This window comes from Phycodurus eques, chromosome 17, assembly GCF_024500275.1.
Source record: "Phycodurus eques isolate BA_2022a chromosome 17, UOR_Pequ_1.1, whole genome shotgun sequence".
Classification (NCBI taxonomy): Eukaryota; Metazoa; Chordata; class Actinopteri; order Syngnathiformes; family Syngnathidae; genus Phycodurus; species Phycodurus eques.
This window is the reverse complement of record NC_084541.1, coordinates 15,549,340-15,571,561: the sequence shown is the minus strand read 5'-3', so window position 1 is coordinate 15,571,561 and position 22,222 is coordinate 15,549,340. Positions and strand designations below refer to the sequence as shown.

The 22,222-nt window shown below is 41.6% G+C and overlaps 1 protein-coding gene across 1 annotated transcript in view; it reads right to left on the bottom strand.

Annotated features, from left to right (window-relative positions):
• The window catches only part of zbtb16a (zinc finger and BTB domain containing 16a), a 126,029-nt gene that overhangs the window by 44,480 nt on the left and 59,327 nt on the right, over nucleotides 1–22,222 (bottom strand). The window contains exon 4 of the mRNA XM_061703152.1: nucleotides 6,193–6,279. Within this exon, the coding sequence (XP_061559136.1) occupies nucleotides 6,193–6,279 (87 nt within the window). The remainder of the gene's footprint in view (nucleotides 1–6,192; nucleotides 6,280–22,222) is intronic.

Below are 22,222 nucleotides of genomic sequence, written 5' to 3'. Positions count from 1 at the left end.
AACTCCACACAGGCGGGGCCGGATTTGAATCCGAGTAGTCAGAACTGTGAGGAAGATCTGCTCATCAGTCAGTCACCGTGCCGCCATAAATATAGATCATCAAATAATTTATAATTATAATTAAAATGCAAACTAAGTAAAGTATAAACCAGTTCAACAAAATAAAAAATATAAAAACACAAAAAATAAAACCAAATATCTATAATAAAATCCATGTGCAAAAAAAAAAAAACAAAAAAAAAAAAAAACTAATTTCATTGTATTCAGACATTTAAATTGGACATGCAAATGCAGTGGGCGGGGGGGTGGGAGGGGGTGATGTCGGAGAAGGGGCGGCATCCAGGGGAGTTAAGATGCTCCGACACGGTGTGGGCGCGCTCCTGCGGGCGGCGTGAGGGGCTGCTAAGGATATTGGCCGGCCAGATTTGCGGTGTGTCCTGCTGACTTCCATTTTATGGACCGTGAATCGCAGCGCCCGCTGGGAGTCCATAATCCGTCCCTCTCTTTACCACACCCCCCTGCCCACCCACCGCCGTGGCCCCATCGTTTTATTGCCCTTTCTGGATGTGTGGCCGGTGTCTGCGGATTCACCCGTCCCATCCCAATTTGTTAGTGGATCCCAACCACTTATTTCGGCCTAATAAGAATACCGACTCCCTCCCGGACAAGCTGTTGTTCCACCGTGTTTCACACTGTGCTGCCTCAATGGGCCTGTGCCCACCAGTTCACAGGGGTTCCGCAGGGCGGTGGGGCCCAGTCGGGTTATTTCTCAATGAAAGACCTCGGTGCCAACTCTCAATCACGCATAATTTCGCATTTAAGCGCATCTCCTCTGACCGGCTCTTGGTTCTACACGGCATCAATCAGCCCTTTTCCTCCGCCTTGGAAAAACTCATTTAAATCTTATCGGGGGGAAATCTGTTTGCAGTGAAAAGAGGAGGCGGCTATTCGTGAGAGAAGTAGTCAAGGTAGGACTGTAGTCAAGGTAGGGCCACTTGATTTAATTTAGCAGCGATAGAGTCACTGACCACTTGTACACTGATTATTTTGGAAGGCGAGGCGGGTAAGACGGACGCAAAGAAAAACGGATGAAGGAAGGAAAGGGAACATTTTAAACAAGCATATGAAGCAGAAAATAAGGCTTTTTTTGGATTGGGTTCATTTGAGTTTTTTCTGTTTATTTTCAAAGGAGCAGTGGCATTATTTCATATGATAGTAGTACATTGCGCTAGCGTATTTGCCTATGCATGACCAGCTTGACATTATTTTTTTTCCCCCCCTAGGAACTTTTTCTATTAGTTCTGTTTATGTCTATTGTGCAACGTGGTGGCCAACATGAATTACTGGTGAAAGGACTGATTGCATTACTTATATGATAGTACATTGCGCTTGCATGTTTGTCAGCGTGACATTTTTTTTTACTCGATGGACTACTTCGATTGGTTCTGTTTATTTGTGTGATTGACTGTGCTGTGGACATTTAAAAAAATCTGTAGTAGCTCTGTTCATTTCCAATATGCAGTAGACAAATAAATCTTTTGTTAAATGGACCTTGTAGCGTAAATCTAGTTTGAGCTGAACTGACACATCAGGCGTTAACATAAATGTTTTACCCACACTGCGATTGCTTATTCTAATGAGCCTTGCATTTACGTTCCTGTGACAATGTTTGAATTCTCCCTGTGTGTGTGTGTGTGTGCGTGTTTGTGTGTTTGCTTTGCGTATAGCAGCTCTAATGCTCCCTGACAACTTAATAACATCACAATTAAGTCGATACTAAACAGATGCCAGGCTCGTGTGATTTGAGGCACTTTTGACACCCACGTGTTCAGCGTCGCCGTCGGCCTTATTCGCTCGACGGACATGACCGACGCTTATCGGATCCTTGTTCGGGACCTTTCTGTTGTCGCTTTTCAGCAGATATTCTTCTTCATCCCTTGCTCGCCTCCCTGCCACCTCGCTGCAGCTAAACTATTCCTGGCTTGAGAAAAGAAAGTGTTTACTCTGGAATCAAGCTGCGCTCCCCACTGCCGCTGCCCGCGAGGCGCTTTGCATATTTTCCGCCCGTATTACGAGGCTTGAAAAGGACAGGGAGGGAGAGAAAATTGAGAGGTAATGAAACAGGCTACGAAAAGGAGCCTCCCTGCCCTTTGCTGTTATCGCTGGGTTTAATCCGGGTGGAGATGATTCATGTAAGAACAGTCCCGACCAACAAAGGCCTGCCAAGGCCGACCGCCGGCTTGCAGTCACACGGGAGTGGCTGTCGCCTGTGCCGCCACGTCGAGTAACTGCTCATTTCATAAAAAGGCCTTCGCTCGCTCGTGCGGTGGTTTTCCATGCAAATTATAAGTTGCGAGTGAAAGCGTAAATCTTAAAAGAATTGTACTTGTTACTTTCTCACCACGAGCTTCTTCTGATCTTTCTATGCCGTTTTTACACTTGCATTGTAAGGTAACCTTCAGCAGACTTGGGCAACGTTTCCAAGCATCCGCCTCACTGCATCACGATTGTGTATCACACAAGTGTCGTTAGGCTGCAGTGCACAGCGGCGATCGATAAAACCCTTTACCGCACACGGAGGAAGAAAAGGAGCCCATTCAAACATCATACAGTAGGAAAATGTTCAAAAAGTCGTGAAAAAAAAAAAAAAAAATCTAAAATTCAGTTTTTGAGGGATCACGGCCACAACCACTACCCTGCTCTCGTATTACTGAATGTGAATTTATTTTATTTTTTAGAGCAATTCAACACCGCGCATCCGTCTAATATATTTGGTTCAAATCCCTAAGATGGATGTTTCTATGCATGATACATATGCCTATCAAATTTTAAGTTGCCCATTCAAACAGACTTCAGGGTCTGAAATTTCCGAGTAGACTGGGGAGTGCTAAGGAGAAAACCTTTTTTTTTTTGTGTGGGGGGGGGGGTGTCACGGCCAAAATGGCTACCATGCCCTCAAAATACGGAAATCTCAGCTTATTTTTTGCAATCAGGCATCGCCCAACTTTCCAGTATACACGGTTCAAAGTTGGTAGCAATCGAACAAAATCTCTCAGGGGGAATCCTTTTTAAAGGACCCCTGGCAAAACCTAAAATGATGCCCGCTTTAAACCAAAATAGCAGACTTCCTCTGTCTTTTTGGGATATACTTTCCAGGTACAGGCCATGTCAGCTGTGTGGAGTAATGTATTTTTTTTTTTGACTCACTTTATTTTGCAGTTAGCACACAGTTACTTTATTTTGTAGTTAAAATCAGACTCTACGATCCTGAATGCATCCCCGCATGCCGCCTGTCGAGTGGAAGCTGCTTGCCGCCAAAACATCCTCTCCCCATGGTTTGCTGGTTGACAGTCCAAAAAAAAAAAGCTGCTAAAATTAGCCCCGGCTGCGTATGTTGCATAACAGCCGTAGCGCACATAAACAAAGCAGAGAGTAAATAGGCTTGGAGTTGGAAATATGACAGCAGCAGGGTTTTATTTTGGTTTTGAGGATGAAAGCTTTCCCGACCGCCTGGGAGAATGTTTGCTTACAAAAGTCCCAGTTTAAAGGGAGAGATTCACATCAGATATTCTTGGAGTGGTTTTATTATTTTCCATTACTTGCAAAGAAGGGGAATATTCGTGTTTATTCCCGACGTCGGAAATAAACGCCACGTGATGTTTTCGCCCGGAATGACGACAACTTCAGGAATGTGTCCGCGCGCTCCAAACCGTCCCGTGGTTTTGTTTTTTCTTCCCCCGTTGAAGTTGAGTCAGGCTGCAGCTGATCGCTCCACGCCACAATAGCGGCCATTCAACGTGGCGGAGCGGCGAGGCCAAATACTGTGTCATCCAGAGGGCGTTGGGCCACCGCCGGCCGGCTACTGTACGCGCGTGACATGACAGCCTTTACCTTTCATAGGCAAACACTAACGGCGCACTGTAACCCATCTGAATGAGGACATTGTTGGTTCAAAGTGAAGCATCACTTGAAAAAGGGAGCTTGCGTATGCAAAGGGGAGTCGCGCTGAGTTGATTTTATGAGAGGAAACATGATGAGTACAGTACTTTGACTTAAAAATTTTATTTGTTCAATTACTCCTAATTACTTCCATCCATTAACTAAATTGTTTAACCTCACTAGGGTCGCGGGCATGCTGGAACGTATCCCAGTTCTCTTTGGGCGAGAGGCGGGGTATACAACTACTAATTACTTAAATTATTTAATTTACAAACATCAAATCAATCCGCCCCCCACCCCCCCAAAAAAAAAGACGGTCACTAGTTTTCGCGCTATGTTTTTGTGGTAAAAAAAAGAATACAATGTAGTATGCTGTATGTGGCGACCCAATAGAGGGTTGAAGTTTTTTCCGTTGAAGTGTGTCGGTAGATATGCATGTGCTCAATCGCTTGGTGTGCGGCGAGGAGTTACCAACTGTAGTTTTTTGTCGATAGTCCACTTCAGTTGTGCCTTTGGTCAGTGACTTGAGGGGTGGGAGGGATTAGTGCAGTGAAGTTACAGTACATTCAAATCTTGCTAGGTGTTTTAACACTGCAAACTCCCTGTTTAATGCTATGTTACTAGCTTCCGCGCGGTTGTGGTGTCACTTTGCGTGGCAATGTTGTTAAGGGAGGGGGCGACTAAATGGGTGTGAAAGTGGTTCATCCTACTTCACAGACTTCAACATGCAAATGATACAACACACACACAGCCATCCCATGTTGAGGTTCTTTGCCTCGACATGTTTAAAAATGCTAGCACGGGGACACTCACCCACCGTTAAACGGCTTCCATTGGTTCCAGACTGGAATGTCTATATTTAGAGCTCTTCTTTCCGCTGCTATGGCTGCCGACTCATTAGCCTTGTTTAACCTCGCCTTTACGTCTGCCATGCTGATTGGCTGAGGGAGTGCCCCCTCGAGAAACTTTGCAGACACTGCCCTCGCCGCTCAGATGTTTTGGATGGGAACGAACAGCCGCAAAGATGGGGGAAAAAGTGGCCAAAAGCGAGCAAGCTGCCAGTGGCGATGATAATGATGAGTGACCATTTCGGGAATCTCCTTGTATGCATATTGGCAGCCCCAATGTCGAAACATCTAATTCAGTTAAGCCCGAAATAAACGGTTGCTTAATTGGGTCCACGAATGTTTTGCACGGCACCACTGTTGAGCCCAAATGATATAACGACACTGTCCAAAGGAAAAGCATGTAAAGTCGAAACATCTGAAGTTTGGAATTGGAAAAGTTAGGAATGTTGAAAAGTGAGATATTTCATACGCAACATAAAATACTTTTTCATGATGGAATTTGAATAGCCCAAGAATCATACATATCATATCGTTCAGGATTCGACCGACATTTTCAGGAATAAACTGCCTCGAGTCGCATTAAACTTTAGAATACAAATGCCCCAAAGATTGTACATTTCAGATTTCGACCGAATGTTTACGGAAAAATAGGGCTCAAAATCTTAAAATTTTAATACTGCTAGAACTGTACAATGTGGATTTCAACCCCAATTTCCAGTAATACCATAATTGTACAAACAATAAAAATGTGCAATTCCAAATATGACCCAAAGTTGGCCCAAAAATAACAAATTTTACACAAAAGATTTACAAAAAAAAGCTTGAATTTTCAGGCACAAAAATGCAAAATTTGAAAAAGCCCAGAACCGCAATTCCAAACATTCTCGAGATAATAAAATGAACTTGTTCGTAGTGAAAATGTAGTGGGATGACTGCATTTCTTTTTCCATTATTTCCCATGGGCAAATTGTTAAAAGATCTGTCAGACACTCACACACAGACGCAAAATTAAGATCTGAGCACACCATTAGGTCTACTTAACAGCAACGGACATCGGAGACAATCCTTTCCGTCTAAATTAAACACTTCATTCCGCCTTACATCTGCTGAAGGAGGAGGATTTACTTCCTACTATTTCCATCTTGGCACGCGTCTCTTCCCATCTCCGTAGCGGGAGGGAAAGGGGCATCGTGATGAACAACACCAGGTCCTGCCAAGTTTTCCGGACTATGTTGATTACTCTTGCGTCCGTTGTGATTTAGGGCTAATCCAGCGCGGTGCCAACACGCTGTCAATCATCATCTCCTCCACGCCAGACGAGATTGGCCAATGCGGGCTCGTTGTCAAAAATGAAATATCTAAATGTACTGCGGCAATGCAGGCAAGTGGTTTTGTTTTTTCCTACCGGTGTGGATCTGCCGGTGGGCCTCCAGGGATTCTTCTGTCTGGAATTGAGCGCCGCACTGGTCACATACGATGGCCTTCTCGCCAGCTGGAGGGTAGAAACACAAGAGGAAAGGGGATGTTTATTACATGCCAGGCAGCTTGTAGACACAACACAACGTCAGGAAACATGAAGCCGAGCACACAGTTGAAATGGAAATGCATCAAAATTTAAGAAAGAGATAACATTTTTGGCCAGTGTGGACATCTTAAAGGCGACAAATTATGGTTAATTGATATTTTAATTGCTTGTATAGGAGTAGTTGAGTCTCTGGAGTGCCTGCTTACCCATCAAGTGTGAAAGTTAACAACTAAGTAACTCTTATGTTGGCTGCTTATTTCTGAAAATGTGCCTGAGAGTGAGCCCTTCTGAATTTACATAATACTGCGGACACAGTTTCTCCACTCATGACTTGGCATCAAGGCTGGGCAAACGATTGTTTGGTGAAGTTGTCGAGACGGTATTTGCGATCCGAACACTACATTGACAAGTGTACAGTCAACTTGGTGGAAGTGCCATTGTGTTTGGATGGGTGAATTTCATCTGCTCAGACTTCAGCTGCGAGGGAGTCTCTAGAATAATCTCCATTAACATCAGAAAAGTCGATTTCAAGTAGATTAGTCGCTCGTTGCTTTACAGAATTACCTTTATCGGTAAGTATATTATATAGTATATTAAGTATATTTAAAGTATATTAGCATATATATATAGTATACTAACGTATATTAATGTATATTAAAACACACAAAGAATTTGTCGCTGGAAGTTGGTGTCACTTTAGTACTACAGTGAAAAAGACTAACAAAAAGGTACATTGAGGACATCCAGACAGATGTAAATATACAATATATAGTGTGCAATAACACTGATTAATCTTTCGATTTAGGAAAAAGTCAAAGTTTAAGTAAACTACCATATAAATGTTTGACACCCATATGAAGGTTAATCAGACCAGAAAAATGCATCTGGGTCAATTATTTTGAAGCACATATTCAAACCAGCGTGCCTATTTATCTGTTGTCAACATAAACTGCCACTTTTCTTGTTCTTGCATTCTTAATATAAATAGTTGACTGTGCTGCCTCCAGGCTACAATGTGTCATATTCACTTATCGAGATTGTGCACAACCTCGTACAGCAATAAATGTACGTATACAGTGTGCATATCGCATCAGAGAGCGGGCTAGTTATTGTTTTATGGGCTTTGGCACGGCGTACTGTACATGCCATACGCATCGCTCATCAAACACATGCACCAAGTGAACATCTGGTAGTCGTGTTTGTGTGTGGATGCCTGTTTCTGCGTGCGTGTGTGTGTGTGTGTGTGTGTGTGTGTGTGTGTGCGTGCGTGCGAGTGAGTCTGTGTGTGTCCAGCGTGAGCACACGCCGATCTCGCTCGGTTTGTTCTTGGCAAGGCCTCCTGGGTTACAACACCTCCAGAGAGAGCGCAAGAGCACAATGAAAACAGGAAGCAGATTCTTAGGTGACAAAAAAAAAAGAAAAAAGTGAGGGGAGAGCGATATTTTGCATGGTTTTGCAACCGTGGTGACATGAGGGAACGGCCTGTACTGTAGCGAGCACCGACTGAAAAAGCAGAAATGACACACAGCGTATATGACACGGTGTGCCTGCCAAAAGAGTGCTTATGCAACAAGTTATGCAAAAGAAAAGGAAAAAAAAAAAAAAAAAAGAAAGAAAATAAAAAAAAAAATAATAAGACTGAGTGCGCTGTACAAGAGAGCATGGCCGGATCATGAAACGCGACCTCATGAAAAGTGGCAGATCTTGGACTCATTTCCATTTCTCACACACACAAAAATAGACGCAACGCTAACTGCATATTCAAGAGGCATCATTAGCTAGCGTATGGTGGATGCAACAACGAGCATATGGTGGATTAGCAGCCACTTAACCTTTGGTGATCAAGAAACAAAGTGGAAAAGACGCAACCAAAATGATGCAGCACACACTCGCTCCTGTCTTGGTGTGCAGCTCCTTTGCCAATGAATACATACTTCATCAAACCTGCAGTAGCTATACTAGAACTTATGGCAACATTCATCACAAGCTTTTAAGAATAGTCACTACATATGGGGACCATTGCTCAAACACAACAGGACATCTGAGTTATAAATTCATATTAAATTTGGGAAAAACTCAAGATATGATTTAGACACAGTATGTCACGTAGATCCCACACTCCTGTCTTGGCGTGCAGCTTTTTCTTGTAGCTCTTTTCACAAGCGCAATGAATATACTGTATATACAATGTCAAAAATCAAAGCAGCTAAACTAGAAATTATGACATTGATCCTAAATTGTAATGACTGCACGTAGGACAACGTCTGCGGCAACAGAACGAAACATCTGCGTGAATACATAATTGCATGAACTCTGGGAAAATAAAAACTCCTCATGATTAAGACATATCATGTAAAACACTAGCTTGTGCGCAGCTCCTCCATGTAGCTCCTCTTGTTAGTACAATGAATACATATTTAAGCCCATCAACAGCATCATGTTATACAAAACCAAAGCTGATAAAATTATTTGATACGAGTTTGCGTGAATCGTAACTACGCACGGTCATGCCTGCTGCAAAATAAATTGCCATCCAAGTGAATAACACTCAGATTAAATTTGGGCAAATAAAAACTGATGATTGAGATGTACAAATTTCCCCAACTTCTTAGGAGGCAGCTCCTCCTCGTCGCTCCTCTCACTAGCACAATGAATACATGGTTGAGAACGGGCTAATTAATGCAAAATCCTTTTTCAAGAGTTTGGTCTGTCTGCGGCTGTGAGGAAGACCAACTCACGTAATATGACAAGCGGCGCAGTGAATGTACATTTTACACAGAAAGTATGAAACAACAGCATAGCGGGTCACCATTATTGTTTTGCTTATGATGTAAAGGCTGAATGACAACAATGGTTTTTAGTTTTTGAGATACAGTACAAAAGATTTAGATACAGTATAAAAAAAACGTCAAGGGCATAAACATAATACAAACAAATGAATAACAGTACGCCATTCGCATCCTTGACAGATTGCCTTGCGGTACAGTCATAAACCGACTATTTACTATTACTATTGTCATCCACAACCATTTTCATAGCAGATCGGGGAGTGCAAGTTCCTCTTTCCAGCCATCCCAAACTATTTTGTTCAGAAGTGGCTCAAATTGCTCCAGATTGTCTTTTATGCATGTACCCCATTTTCCCGTGTTTGTTTTCCATCATTCCGACAGCAGAAGGACGCCCCCTTTGTAGCTTTGGAAGTGCGGCCTTTTGTTGGCTGTGATATAGAACACTTGAGACAAAGATAACAGCTGATGTGTACCCCCCTATCCTGCATCCAAAAAGCCCATCTTTCCAAGTTCACCCGCACACCATCAAAGGGGGAACTAGAAATGTATCACTTTAATTTGGCAGTGAATGTCGCTAATGGCGAGAAGTATCCCCCCAACCCCCCAGACCTCCCCCTGCCGCTGTTAGCGCCTAGCGTGCTAACAAGTGACTTGGCCCGGGCGGTGTGTACCTTGGCTTTACCCACTCACCCCCGTCTTTCGTGGCCCGCCGCGACCTTGCACAAGTTGATCCTCCTTTAAGCGAGGCACTCGGCGGACACCTCATCGCAATTTATGGGCGGGTGCCACAAGCAGGGGGCACGGCCCGCACTAAACTCCCTCCCACCCCGTGCCTGGCCCATTTAGCATTTGCCTCATGGCCTCCCACGAGACTCACCGCTGCCATCTCGGCTTTTAAAAGCGACACTGATTTACTATAAACGTCCTCGCTTTCACAATACCATAGACGCCATTGTGTTGATCTTTGCCTTCTGGAAAGCCACAGCTGCCTTTTTTTTAAAAAAAAAAATGTAAAAGTTTTTTAACCAGATTAAATTCTGTCTTTTCACACAAAGTTGACACCTGAAATCAGCGCTGTGCAATGACACAGGTTGATCTCAGGGCCACTGAGGGCCAATGAATTCCCCATTGCCATTCTCTCTGACGCAGTATTTATTCATCCAACGAGGCGAGGAACATTGATCAACTTTCATGCATAGATGGCATGCGTTCAAAGCATGCTATAAATGAAAGAGAAAACCGACATAAAACGCCGGAAACTATCTGTATGGATAATGTGTATAAAGTTGCTTAGCAAATTAATTAGACCACCTGTCACCAGGACGAGAACATCATGCAGTGTTTTAATGCAGGCTCTTTTTATTACGGTTTCCCATTTTGAACAGGAATGATGAAATGCAAACTGAATTAACCTTTTTGTGTCCCAAATTTGAGAAGTCACAAAGTAATAAAGCGTAACATTAAACCACACATAAATTCTGTTCGGGAATGCAAGAAAAATATATATCATTTTAAATCGTAAAATAAATCTGAATAAAAAATAAGGTGCATTACTAATTTTCTTTTCCGTCAATCAGTACATTTGAAAATTCATGGATAGCAATAATAATTATATTTTAACATTAAAAAATACCACTGAGGTTAAAGAGCTTCAAGCAACTAGCAAAATAATAATAATACTAAGAAATAGATTATACTATCTGCAATTGGTACAAGTGTTCCCTTTAGTGGTACATGAAGAATCACTAAATTAAATGTTTAAATTCTGCATATCGTTGCTGAAACTTTTTTTTTTTTTTTTTTTTTGAAACTAGTATAGTACATTTGTTAAGTACAGTTCAGTTATATTTCACTTTGAAGTAAAATACATTTGCATTTAATCTTTCAGAACTGATCATTTCCAAACATTTATTTAGGTCCATTTTTTAATTTTTTTTATTAAACTTTCATGCAATACATTTTCATTGAATCATTGAAGTGCAGTTTTTTTTTTTTTTTTTTTTCCTATATTGTAGCGCAGTGTTAATGTATACACTGTGCATAATGTTACACTTTTTGGCAATAAAGCTTCTGGCTTAATTGGACAAACAATTAGGCCTACTATGCTACCATATTTTAATGTTGGTCATGATGGTGGTACTTGGAGAGCCAAGCATTTTTTTGAGGTGGTACTTGGTGTAAAAAGTTTGAAGACCACTGCTCTAGTTAATTGCAGTCCCGTATTGCTGTAAATTACACAAACCATAAGATGTACTTCTGCACGTGTGCAAAGCTGCATGATCGGGACCCAGCGGCGATCATGTGTTATCGCACGGCGCGAAAAACCACTTCCAGGTTTCACTTCCTCCTTGGAGAGCTGTTGCACAAGCGCTGTTGTTATTTCATAAAAAGCTTCAAAAAAAAAAAGAGAGAACCGGGCACAGGAGGGCTGCCCTGCTGTCAATCGAGCGACTGATATAACGTCTTTCACTTTTGGCGCTAAATCGATGGAGATTCTTGATGCAGTTAACGTGTGGTGTGATTCGCGAGGGTCTTTATTCTTGCAAACCAAGCAAAGTTCTGAAGTCGAACACCTAGAATGAATGTCTTGCAATTCGGAGTTGGAACCAAATGTTTGGGAATAACCCATCCATTCATTTGTGGCGGGTGTCCACAGTGGACCGGTACCCACTCAATTGCCGGGCATATAAACGACAAACATTCACACTCTCATTCACATCTGCGGGCAATTTAGAGTCTTCAATTAACCTAAACTATGTACATTTTTAGAATTTGAACAAGCAAGCCAGTCGAGACTTGAACCCAAACCACAGACCTGTAAGAGTCTTATTCAAATAAAATGACCTGGTGTTAAGAGAATAATAAAGTGAAAAGAAAATAAGAACGTACACTATGTGAAGACTCACATCCAATGCCGTATTAATATAAACTCGTGGTTGCTTGCTTAGTATACACATTTTTTTTGTTTTCCACTATTTAAGTTGTTTTACTTCTTTTGACACTTCCGTGATAAGTAAGAACGTTTGAAAATTAAGATACATGAAGTGCAGCCAGTGGTGAGCTAAGCTACAAGCAATTCTACATTAAATGTAGCTTCACTACACCGAAGACACCCACTCCAAAAATGTAGCAAGGTAATCAACAAAAAAAAAAGACAAAAGTAGCTAAACTACATCAAATCTACTTCAGATGGGTGGAGAATCTCTAAAAGAAAAACTACATTTAAAAATGTTGTACGTGGACTATTGGTGTACAAATGAGCACTTCATTCTAAAATGTTTGGATTATCATGCTTTTCAGTGCCACTGCAATAGCAATATCTTGGACTAATGCAGTGACAGCCCCACGTGTGCTGTGATGAGTAGCTTAGCTGACAATTGTTGTGTTAACAATTACAAATACAGTTGTGTTGGACGTCTTGGATGTTGACAAGAGCTTCTTTTTGGGGTTGCACATTTAACAACGGAAAAGTGGAACTCTTCTGTGAGGACTCGATAAGTAAGTGTCCCCCGCTGCGCACTTCCAATCCCGCTCTGCCGCATTTTTCTACACCGTCTCGGGCGGGCATCATCGGGAGGATAGGTACGTGACGTTGGAACAGAAGAGATGTACTTGAGGTCAAGAACTGCTTGGGGAAATGTAGCTTCTGTGACCGTGACTGCTCTATGTAATCGCTAAAGTATCTGCACTACTAAAAAACGTTTTGATGTTAAAAACAGTGACACTACAACCACATTACTGTGAAATATACCTATAACATCAGTACTGCTTACTTATCAGTACTGCGTAGAGTCATAATTACAGTAAATATTTGCATGAAAAACACTTGTAGCGTATACCTATAAAACATTTTAAAAAGTAAGTACGGCTGCAATTGAGCATGACCACGTATACTTATGCTGCTGCGCAAACTACTTCATGATGTGGCATTAGTTATTGTGAAACATGGCCTGTGGTTTTCCCTGTCACACTAAGTCACTGGCAAAGACAGACAAATAAAGATACATTATTCGTTGTGAATAATGAATTGCACACCAATTAATTGAAATTGCATAATAAAGCGGCACAGTGGTTGCGAATCACTGGACTAGATTATGTTGCGGTTCCAATAACGTTGGTTGCATTTCGACGCATCGGTAAATGAGTTCTACGCATTGTCGGGCTTGACTCACATGGGAGTCAGGTCAAATTCCCTTGACTGTAATTGGTCAAGTGTTCCTAGTGCCATTATTTGTTAAAATAACACGACAATAACACACAATAGCACATTGTCTTGATTGCAAGCACACGCATTCCGCGGCCTCGTGGTATTTAAGGTTTCAACTGTTCGAGGTTTTGTGCGCGTAGACGACACACACAGACTCGCATCATTTGCCACTTGTTGATCCAACCTACTTCCCGTCGCAGGTATCATTGTTTGCAACAGATGCCCTCCTTTGGGAGCACCAGTCCAAACGGAATCTTTCATCAAAGATGCTCTCAGAATTAAACATCAGAGCGAGAGAGCCTGTTGCCGCTTGTAGCGACACAAAGTAGGCCATCACATCCAGCGAAACATTCACCCAGCATCCTTTGACTGACTTCTGTGTTAGCGTAGGCTTTCCCCCCCCTCCCGTTTATTTGACAATTTTAGTCTGCCACAATGAGAACATTGTATGATCGTGTATCAGGAAGACTTGCGTGATTTTTACACAATGGACCCTTGGAAGTCTGAATTTTGAGCAGGAATTTATTCAAATGTTGGATTATTTTTTTCTGATAAAGAATAATGGAAACACAATTGATTGTTGTTGTTGTAGGAGTTAAACTTTCACCAACGTAAACTTAAAAGTAATGTTTCAAGCAACACTTTAACCTAGTTAGAAAAGCAAAAATAAGTTTGTGGAAAACTATGCAGCATTTTATTGTCCCGCTTTTTGTGTATTTTTTCAAAGATTCTATTTTTGCCATTGCCTGACAAACTAGGTCTGATCTTGAAGTGTTTTTGATCTGGGTCTGGATTGCTTTAAATGACTCATTTCCAACTACATGTTTGCCTTCCGGATTTTTTGTCACGCTGGCTTCATGTTCTCACTACTTTTTAGAAATGTGTTTTGGCACAACCCCAAGGGGAAGCGGAAAAAGAAAAAACACTTTTGGGATATTCCTAGGCGAAACGCCGCCTGTGCAGCTTTGCCTTGCTGCAGGACGAGGGACTCTGCAATCCCATTTCGGAAGGCAGCGAGAAATGAAAAAAGGCTAATTATGGCAACTGGACTAGCAATATCACACCCTGTGGTTTTTAATAGGGTAAACAGTTTGAGCGTCAGTGTGTGTGTTTGCATGTGTGTGTGTGTGTGTCTGTGTGTGTGTGTGGTAAGCAGACAAACAGTATGGCCAAAACAGACTAACTAAATGTTTGCTGAGCTGAAGTAAACCGCTTACATAAGACTAGACTTTACGAAAAGACAAACTATCAACATGTACAGAAAAAAGCCTCACGTACAACAGTTTTAAACTGTACTAACTACAATCCTACATGGAATTATTACTAGGCTGAGTTCACACTTGTCACTTTTGGTTTGGTTAAAAAGAACTGATTTTGATTAGCCCCAAGCTTAACGACAGAGACCGCTGAAGCACTAGTCTGGTTACGCGAGAATGTCAACTTCAGTGCGGTTCGGTGAAAAGTCATAACCCTAACATGCTAACACCCTAACCCTTAAATCCCTAACCCCAAAACACCAACCCCCAAAACAAATAACCCTACAACACATAACCCTAACCCTCAAATAACTGAGCTATCGGCAGATACTCAAAATCAAGTGACTTGGACGCTAAAATACATGACCTGGAAATCCCAAATGAAAACACCTAACCTAAATCCCAAAACACCTAGCCAAGAAAAAAACTACACTGACCCCAAAACCACACATAACCTCAACCCTAAGACACTGTTGAGTTTAGAACAATTACCAATGCTAAAATGCTTCTTTTTATAAAAAAAAAAAAAAAAAAAAAAAAATCAGCAACAGATTAATTCCAGAGCTTCCATGAACAGACTGTGCTCGATTTAAGAGGGTAAATTGTTATTTTTAGGTCAAACCAAAACACCTACGCTCGCAACACAGTGAATCAAAGAGATTACGACAACTATCAAACGTACTCACAAATGAGATGTTGGGAGCAAACAGTGTAATAGATAAATAGAGATAATCTGTCAGCGAGGGGTATGCTGGGATTGTATGGGTGGGAGGAGGGGGAGGAAGTGTGTGGCGAGGAGCCCATCAAAAGCATCACAAACGCGTTTGGCTGGAGATGACTTGTCGGCGGTGAGGAGAAGGAGAAATCAAAAGGAAAGCGCGATGGAGACGGAATATTCAGGTCGCTCTTGACAGCTTTACAGTCTGTTACGCCAGGCGGGAATGTCTCGGGACAAATATTGACTCACACAATCGCACACTAGTACACACTGGCTTGTACAGGAGGCCTCGTTCAAAAATGGATGAGCTCAGATTGCAACATCAGTCAACTCTTGTTTTTTTTTTTTTTTTTCTAATTCTGGCTCTTAATCCAGTTTGCCTGCAAACCAATTTGTTTGTCCAGTAGGTCACATACACACAGTATTCCCGGGCTGGCTATTCCCGATAAGGTTTTTCTCCGAATGACCCAACCATTTCCAGAGATTTTTGGCCCTGGGGAGAGGGAGGGGCATCTCAGGCCACGCAGCCACTAAACAGTCTACCACCTTGAAGGATGCTATAAAAAGGATGAACTGAAATTACACACTCTTTTACAATATGTCATTTCATTAGTGGGCATATGTTCAATGCAAAATGCTAGCAAAGTTTTGTTCTATTTTTTTGGGGTGGTGCGCAGGCCGTCTTGAAATTGTCTTCTGACTTTATGGACCAAACTGAAACTTTTCCTGCTGTCCGACCTGAACGCCGACAAAATAAATCCAGTACAGGCTGTAAAAGAAAAAGTGCAATTAGGTAGTTCTTGCCAGACACTGACCAAATGTTCCAACCCCCCCGCACTGCACAACCACACCCGCCTTCAATATCTTTGCCCGACTAACCCCCTCCCACCCTCAAGGGTGAAAGGTGCCATGTGTTTTCAGCTCTGCTTTCAACCAAGCCTCTTACACGCACACACACACACACACACACACACACAAAATGCTGTCTACTATCCACAGAGAAAGAAGAAAATGTATGTGAACACTCCTGCATGTGTTTATTGTTGTGTATGTGAAGGAAGGAAACAAGAGCTGGATGCATAGATGAAGCAAAGCCCACCCCCTCAGGGCTCTCCTGGTGCGAAGAGGCAGGAAGCAAGTTAGGCGCCCGAGTGGCCCCGGGGCCCGCTGGTATTAATAGAAGCAAGCCGTACCAGGGTGGGTGGGCTTCTTTTGGAATATAAAAGTGCATGTATGCCCACACGAGTGACCCTCCGCTCATGGTTACCCTAATTAGATTATGAGACAGAGCGTTTTAATAGGAAATGAACCTCTATGGTGCACTGGAGCCTGGACCATCTTTGATGATCACTTTGCATGTGCAATATGACAGTAAACATTAAGATTAAGATATTAACATTAACATTAAGATATATAATAAAGACAGTAAACAATAATAAAATATCATAGCATAAGCTTTTGTTATTTTTGAGGATAGAGTTGCATAGTTTGCCAAGTGACCGTGCTATCGGTCTCATTTTTAGTCAAATATTTCCACACGCTTGAGGCACCACTGCTAGTTTGCTGCGCAAGCCCACCACCTGTTGATTTCAGTGAGGCATCCATGTTGTTAATGCCAAAACATACGATTGGCGATTAATCAACTTCAAGGTGTAATCGTTATTGCGTTGTAGTGGTTAAGTCGACGCATCAAGCCCTAGTGTAAACTATCAATACAATGTTTCGACAACAGCGTTAGCTTTCTGTAAACGGGTCGTTTGACCCGACTACTCTTTGTTACAAGCCAAACGTTCGTCATTGGAAAACATGGCTATATTTTGGGACAAGCTTATATTGGTGTCACTTCTACACCTGGTTCTAACAGACCCACCTGGGCCTCCTGACCACCTCGTGAACTTTGCCTCCCACCATGACCGCCGCAGAATGTTTCTTTAGCTAGCAGCTGACCGGGCATGCAGCATCATTTACAGGGTTGTTAATGCACTTTTATAGTCAAACAGCACAAAGGATGAGGTGGGGAAAACTCATTTGGCTTGTCGGCTGTTGCCTTGAGGGAGTGATGGAGGGAAGGGTTTAGAATGTTTAGAATAAGTTCGCCAATGCTAGACAGTAGCAGGTAAAAGTAAGGTCTGTCCTGGTTCTGGGGGTTTTTGGTTGCTGGCTTGGGGGACTTGAAGCAGTGTAACCGGAGCCTCCTGGCTGGCGCTCATTAAAAACCTCTCACAGGGAACACACGAAGCTTTCACAGCTTTGTTTGCTGGAGCATTTTTGGCTGACGCTAAGGAGACCAAAGTCCCAAGTACTGTTACTTGTGTTTTTTTTGTTTTTTTTGTATACATTGAAACTAAATGGTCAAACCGGCGGAGAACTAATGCAGTCAGACACCAGCGACCCCCTCGCAACTACCCGCCATTATTACCAACACGTCCCTCACCTAGCCTGGTCAATAACGTGTAAAGATTTACTGTTTAGGGCCCATTATTTCCTGCTTTTAAGTCACACATTGTCAAAGGCAAAGCAGAGTTTATTAAGGCTGCAGTCATGAGCCCTGAGAGCAAAGTGATGTGTATATAGGTGCGTACATTTTTACGCCAAACACTCGGGTGCTGAAAGAGCTTGGAAAAGGAGGAAAGAGAGTGTTAAAATGGACGAAGGAATTTATTGCAGTCTCTTGACCTCTACCTTACCTCAATTATTTTATTGTTTTACATTTCCAATGTACAATGTTGTCTTGATATATGAGTGACCCAACTTGTGAGTTTTTTGACATACGAGCCATCATTTGGCCAATTCTTTGCTTTGATTTGAGAGTGCGAACTTGAGAAAGGAGTGCTGTATGTTGGCAGGGAACTCAACTCACATCATAATAAGCAGTTTGGCAATTAGTGAACAATAAATAAAAAAAGAGGCTTCAAGCTGTTTAAAGTAGGCATTAAATGTCAAGCGTAACACAAAGTGAAACACACCTTGTTTATTTAAAACAACCACATATGTTGCAGTTCCATAAAGCCGTTAAGCAACGGATTTAACATAAATGATGCAGCAACACTTGTAGAAAGACATAACAGTACTCACTGTCATATATTCTTCATCCTCTACGAAGAACGACTAATATTAGTGCCGTTCTGATAAGCTGAGATGAGTCGAGACGTCTCAATGAACAATATATACATCTGTCTTGTACTGCCCCCAGATGGCCAAAGCGGGCACACCAGAAAGAGCAGCACAATGACCATTCAATTGATGCAGCATGGCAAAAACTGTCTTTCAAATTATTTTTAATTATGTCATTATTCTATGTTTTTACTCACTCAATTCCCATACCACTTATCCTCACTAGGGTCACGGATGTGCTGGAGCCTATCCCAGCTATCTTTGGGCGAGAGGAGTGGTCGTCAGCCACTCACAGGGCACATAAACAAACAACCAATCACACTCACATTCACACCTATGGGCAATTTAGAGTCTTCAATTAACGTACCACGCATGCTTTTGTGATGTGGGAGGAAATCGGAATACCCAAAGAAAACCCACGCAGGCACGGGGAGAATATGTAAACTCCACACAGACGAGGCCGGATTTGAACCCGGGTCCTCAGAACTGTGATGGATATGTGCTAACCAGTTGTCCACCGTGCCGCCATATGTTTTTATATAAAGTAAAATATATTGGTGTGGTATTTTTTCCTCATTAAAATACAAAATACTTTTTTGAGGAAGGGGGGGCGGGCTGATGAATGGCATTTCCATTCATTTCAATGGGAAACGATGATTTGTGTTTTGCGTTACGAGCATGGTCACGCAACAAATTAAAATCATATCTCAAACCACCCCTGTACTTTTAAAAGTGTTTTTTAGTTGAACTGTGTTTAAAAGGTGGGGGATGGGTAAAACTATCGAAATTTTTTTTCTATGGTCTCTACTGAAAATTATGTAGAAGTTACGTAAATGGACTACTTATTTAACAAAAAAAAAGTCAATCATAGCTAGAAAGCGAAACAGATACGATATACTGTAAAGTTCTGTTCACAAGGCCAAATTTAGATATTACATTTTCAAGATGGAGAGAGAGCTTGATAGCTACTACTGTAAATAAAGTGATACACATGGACTATTCAAGGCCCTCCACAGAGATGTGGAGAGATGGAGAAACACTTTCCACAAAGATTGTTGCCATGAATGCCACAACTCTGGAAGAAAACTTTCTATTTCGCCACAATTTCAAGGCAGTGAAGTTTATAAGAAAATGACATTTTTCACAACATCAGCAAAAACAGAACCCTTTGTAACCCAGTAATATCATCACATATTGAAACCAATTCAGAAAAAGGCTCCAATCATCTGTTTTGGAGCATAACAGGAAGTCCAACAATGATCACAGTAATAGGAAATTCTTCAAACGTGCTTTTTTAAAAATTGTTTTTTTTTTTTTTTTTTACAGCTCTCAGGTGCATCAATTTAAATGTTTGTTTTTATCCTCCGTTTCATAAACCACTAAAACGTTAAAATGTTCCACATAAAAAGGGAACATGTGCAGTCTTCAAACGCTTTAGGAGAAAACTATTGCGCTTTCGACGTCAAGCCCGTGTTATCCGCCAACGGACGCCATGCTGAGTCCTTTTCCATGAAGTCATCTTTACACTCGCTAATACGAACTAAGCGGAGGATCATTTTTAGGTGAGTAACGTTGAGGAAAAAAAGAAAAAATCTGCAACTTGAGATCCTCAACCTCTCATTTTGTATTTAAGATGACGCTATCAGACAACACAATTAATGTAAATTCATGTAGATTTAGTAGCACCGTAATTAGTTGAAAGCATATTTTGTAAATTCTTCTGCTAAATATAACGTCAGATTTGACATTACAGCAAAATACCGCATTATTGCTTTTAAATAAAGTGACATAGCTGAAGTCGAACATCCTAGAATTTGTACCATTCAGAATGACGTTAATGTTGGAGAAAACTTTCAACTGAGTCTTATCGTGACAACTTATTTTTACACTTGTATGCCAGTTAAGAATGTTAAAAATGTTACTTAAAAACAGTTAATACAGGTTTTGGAATGAGACCCTTTAACCTTGCAATGGATTAATTTGAAAAACAAAGTTTTCTTTTATTACTTGAAATTACGATTGTCTAACTATTAACGTAATATCGTGCCTTGCTTCCCGTGCGATTTCCATCTAAATTCCAAAAAGAAGCTATTGATGTTTTTTTTTTTTTTTTTTTTTAAAAGGCCTTTTCCGTTCACTGGAGAGTCCTTTTAAAGTTGTGTTATTTTCTAAGCACATTACACAATAAACAGCTCCCAATGTCGACTTCTTTGTAAGCATGAGGAAGTGCAACCTGCAGCTGAAACACTTTCCAGTTCCTTCTTCCTCCTGCAGCCCGACCTGCCAACTTGCAGCACGGTCCTCTGGATATAAATACAGCAGAAGTGATACTGTCGAGGCGATGACAGGCCTTGGCGGGCGGCCAAAAGCATGCGAGCATGTGTATGTGTGAGCGTGAGAGTTCGTGTGTGTGTGTGTGTGTCTACGATCAGCTGAGGCAGAAATAGGCCAAATGGTGACTCGGCGGTTCAAAGGGTTCAACATGTCCCGAGTAGGAATTCCCCCCCCCCCCCCCCCCCCCCCACCCTCTCTTTTTTCTGCTGTTACCTCACCTGGATTAACATGCAGGAAAAAAAAAAAGAAAAAAAAAAAACTTTGATTTTATTAATTCATTTAAGGATTATTTACTCAATGTATTTTGTATTATTAATTATCTAAATCTGGAAGGTGTATTATGTTGACTAGCATTATGTTGTAGTATCTTAGTAGGAACATGTATTGCTTGTATTTATTTGTACCTTGTATTAGGGTTTATTTTATGACATCAGACGAGTATCAACATGTATTCTCCATGTACAGTACTGTACATGTTTGAGCTGTAAAACTATACCCACTTAAAGCCTCTGGTGGCTGGAATATAATCCACCGGTTCGTAGTGGGGCTTTTCCACGCAACGGTGCTAGGCGCTAGCTCACGACCTAAGAGGGTTCCGTGGCTCCTCTCTGCCAGCGCTTGGGCAGCAGGCGCGGTATCACCTCCTCGCTAAGGAATTTGAAATAACAACACTGAGCAGTTCTATAAATTGTATGTCGTGGCCTTTGTATCTTCTGTTAAAGATAACATTTAATGTTGTTGTTTTGTTCTTTTTAATTATTAATTTTCCACAGCTTTATCCTTGAGTTTTTATGGCTTTTTTTTTTTTGCAACACTTTTTTTTTTCTTTTGGTTAGTGGTCACTTGCAAGCAACGTTAAGGCCAGTTAACTTATTTCTACACTTGTGAGACAATACATTGTGGCCACGTCTAATTTATGTGGTTAATCTACTGGCACATTTATGTAGCTGGGAATATGTACCATTTCTTAATTTAATTAAAAAAAATGGAAACATTGAGAAAAAAAACAACAACTATTTATTCACTTTCTATCAGGTTGAAATAAAAGCAACTTCAAGCATCAAATTTCATGTTTTTTCCCCCCCAGTACGACAGCTGTGGAAAATTTACATAAATTGTGGGTTAAATGGCTTTTATAACATTTAAAATGTTTTCTCCTTTGTTGTGAAAACTGCACGAATGTTCTCTCTGGCCCACGTGCCGTAGGTTGCCCACCCTTGCTGTACAGGATACTTTTAGCGATCTGGAGGGCTCCGAGATGCAAATGAATAACACCCGCGTCCCCTTTCTTTAGGCCTCCCAAGACAAGCCTTTAAAAGATGCTGTTTACCGCCACATTAAAGTGTCCGTCCCCGTGACCGAGCGTATTAGTATTCTGTGGCCACTTGCTTGTTTTCAACAGTTATAACACGACATCCGCGCCATCTTTTATGTCGCGCCTCCCAGTGGAATTAGCGGCATAAAAGCAATCGTTATGTGTCCTGGCTACTTC